At 27.6% G+C, this 3,784-nt stretch overlaps 1 protein-coding gene across 2 annotated transcripts in view; it reads left to right on the top strand.

Moving 5' to 3' along the window:
* Positions 1–3,101: 3,101 nt before the first annotated feature.
* LOC108687885 (circadian clock-controlled protein-like) overlaps positions 3,102–3,784 on the top strand; it is a 4,476-nt gene continuing 3,793 nt past the window's right edge. For both annotated transcript variants that reach the window (XM_018193907.1, XM_018193905.1), the window contains exon 1: positions 3,102–3,199. In XM_018193907.1, coding sequence (XP_018049396.1) covers positions 3,127–3,199 — 73 coding nt within the window. In that variant the 5' untranslated portion in view covers positions 3,102–3,126. The remainder of the gene's footprint in view (positions 3,200–3,784) is intronic.

Below are 3,784 nucleotides of genomic sequence, written 5' to 3'. Positions count from 1 at the left end.
TATATATATATATATATATATTTTATCTTGATATTGTATATTATTAAATCGTTTAAATTAATAAAAATAAATGTTTTATGAATATTGCAATTTTATTTATTATTAGAGGGCGAAAATTAATCTGATAAAGTAATTCTCGTCATGGTGAAGTGCATGGTGTAATAAGCAAATAAAAAATTTCTACAGATATGCAACAGATGAATAAATTTCGTTCCAGTATATCGCTATTATGAAGAAAAGTGTACTTGGATCCAAATTTGATTGGTTATTTCCAGTATGCTCTCCTCATCATGCGCAATCAGTGCAATGCGTCAGCTGTCTTATTACACCATGATGAAATTGATTACAATGTTTATAAAACTTTTTTTGTTTTTTGGCATTTAACATGTATCAAAACACAGAGATAATCCACAAATCTAGCATAGCTTCCATGCACATAAATTATATTCTGTAATATTTCTATTTTTGTAAATGTACGGATATTATTGCTTTTCTTATTGTTCGGATAAAAATTGGAGCTGTGTTATTATTGTCCATTATGCATTATTATTATTATTGTTTATAAAACTAACACGGAAAACATTAAGCAGTTACGAAATCTAAACATTATTTAATTTCTGATGCACTCCTTTATTATCTACACGTCTCATTATACCAGATGTGATGATCACATGCAACACTGTTACACAGTAGTGTTACACAGTAGTCAGAAAAGACTAATAAATGCAGCCTACGTTTCTTTAAATACTAAGCCGTCCACTTCTGTATGACAGTGAAATAAGAAATACAAATAGTCAAGGATAAGAACCTGTACTTAACTTAGCTAATTCAAGAGAACTTCATGATACAAGGATATTATGTCATATAATCATCTATTTAATTAATTCCATTATATAATTAAAAATACGAATAATAACAAAACATTTTTAATTTTTTATTTTATATTTTATCGTCAAGAACATAATTAGCTAATTTTTATTTAAATATATAAGTTTCATTAGATAAATTTACTCATTATTCTCCTGTATAGAGAAAATACACAAAATAATTACTACATGATAGTCACTAGCTAAATCTGTACAATACACTTAAATTGAAAAATTAATGTAATAGGAAAATGTAATAACTATATATAAATTAATGTAATAACTATGTAAATTAAAATTTATGTAGTTTTATAATATTTAATTCTATTAAGTATATAAATTAAAATTTACATACACTTATTATTATTCTTTGTATAAAAATGCAAGCATGTTGGAGAAAGATTATTTTATTGAGTTCTTATTATTTTCTTTAATTATCTGCAATAATATATAATTAGATAAATGTAGTAATGAATACTGTCACAATATTTTCAAGATACTTGCGTATCTCGAATATTACTCGAATATTTCAAATATTTGCCAGATTATTTTAATAATATATGTATAATAATATGTATTCGGTCATATTTGTGATTCTGTGTGAATGAATTTTTAACATAAATACAGTGATTAGTACTAATTATAATTATTAGATTTTTTTGTTAGTACTAGATATTACACCGTAAATACAAATGAGTCACATTGTGTTGTACTTGAAAGTAAAATGAAAACGTGATTGTCATTCAGTGAGGAGATTCTAGGACTGTGCGAGGTGGGGCACTTAATGAGAAAGGACTAAAGCTCAGGCACCATTCATAGTTATCCAGTGAGAGATAATTGCTGATCCATATATCGGCCTTCGCATTCAATGTACTGACATATTGGCATATACTGGCCGTACGTTTATGTCACACTGGATTCTCGTCACAGTGGATTCTCGTCGAGAGTGGCATCGTTCCTTCGGCATCTGCATTTTTTCCTCTTACTTCCTCCCGCGTCCTTAGACAAACTCGTTTCTAATCGACAAGACATCTGTTTCAAGGGTAGCTACTTCGCGCATTCATGATCTGAATTTTCATTGTAATTAGATGAAACGTGAGGTATGATGCGATCAGATTTGCAATTCTCATTTCTGCGATCACCGATCGCCGATTACCTGCATTGTGAAGGTGTAAGGTCACAAGATCACGGAAGTCTATTTGCTCGGAGATCTAAGGAAGTTAGCTCTTCTTAAATTTAAAGTATTTCTTAATGTTACTATCTTATCAACTACAAATAAATTTTGTTTTTTAATGTTATATCAATACTCAATAGTTCTCTTTATTAAATAAATATCAATAACGTAAATTTCGAAAGTATATATAATAAATCATTTACAACTCTTTTTAATGATTATTACAAATTTATTATTCGTAATAGTAATCGCTTTTTAATACTTTGATTATGCTTACACAATTTGATTATGCTTAAATAGTTCTTGGAATTTAAATTACCTCACAAAGTGACAATGTGATGAACATATCTTAATTGCACCCAAATTGAGCTCAAAATGTCGATGTTGTGACAAAGAAAAAGAGAGACCGAAAGAAGAGAATCAAAAAGAAGAGAATGAAAAGAATATCGTCAGAAGAATTTTTATTTATTTCTCATTCTTGATGAATACCTGTTATGTGATTTCTGTCAAGAAATTTTCTATTCTTTTTTTTTTTTTTTTCAAAATAATGTATATTTTTTCTTCGTTCTTAGAACAATAACATTTTCTATTTACCTTTTTTCTATTGATTTTCTATTATTTCTATTTTTTGTTTTCTTTTTTTTTTCCTTTTTTATTTAAATTGATCTTCTTAAAATTTTTTAGCGATTGAAATGTAAATTTATCTTCAGGTAGGTATATTAATGCAGAAATAATATTAATAATGTAAAAAAAAATTTGAAACAAGTAATCTTTTCTGAATTTAATTTTTTGTTATAAAATATATAAAATTTTATAAACTAATTTTTAAGTCCACAACATATTTAGCCCTCCCTTTTCACATTCCTTATCAGAGCATGAAATCAAAGAGAAGCACATTTTCCGGAGCTATCGCAGTCGCGTTTTAGTTTATCGCTGACTAAGTGCCGCTGTTGCTCTTCGCCTCTCACGTGTTTAATGACATGCAATTTTGCAATATATCTTTGCCGAGTCCTTGGGTCGGGAAACTATATAAACCGAGTATTTATAATTGGCCAGGCTAGCTGCCAGGATTTTTAATCAGGCAGGATGTCGTTCTATGCGCTCGCCCTATTCTGCGCTACCGCGTTTACGCTCACCGCGGCTCAGGATTTCGAACTTCGTAAGTTCTTTGTTCAACTATCAATTTCTTTTAATTTAAAGGTTATTTTATATTTAAAGGTTATTTTATAAGTTATAAATTAAAATTAAATTTAACTATTTCATTTTTTAATTCTATTTTAAATAAAAAGAAATTTATAGCGCATTTTATCCAAGAAACATCTTGAGAATGTTCTGGAAACGCGTTTTTAGGATTGTAAGGCATTCTCTGCCTTTAGAACATTCCTTGGAGATCTGTGCCATATGGAAATTAGAAAAATTTTAATTAATTTTAAGTAATATTTATAACAACAATTTTAGATTTTTTTTTTTTTTTTTAGTGTTTTAGACTTTCCAGTGTAAATCAGAAATACATGTATTTTTAACCATTTAAATTTTACGTGCAGTTATTACAGTCAGTATCATGTGATATAAAATTTTTTGTGATATGTAGTTCGCTGGAGATAAATATTATTCTTTGATAATGCAATACTCCATTATAATCTCATTATATATTCTTAACATTGTTTATATAATTTTTATATATTAAAAAGCTCAATTATCAGATTTAATTATTGCCTAATAATTAAAACGTCAATATATAATA

This window comes from Atta colombica, unplaced genomic scaffold (assembly GCF_001594045.1).
Source record: "Atta colombica isolate Treedump-2 unplaced genomic scaffold, Acol1.0 scaffold22, whole genome shotgun sequence".
Lineage (NCBI taxonomy): Eukaryota > Metazoa > Arthropoda > Insecta > Hymenoptera > Formicidae > Atta > Atta colombica.
The sequence above is the reverse complement of the archived record's forward strand: the minus strand, read 5'-3'. Positions and strand labels throughout refer to the sequence as shown.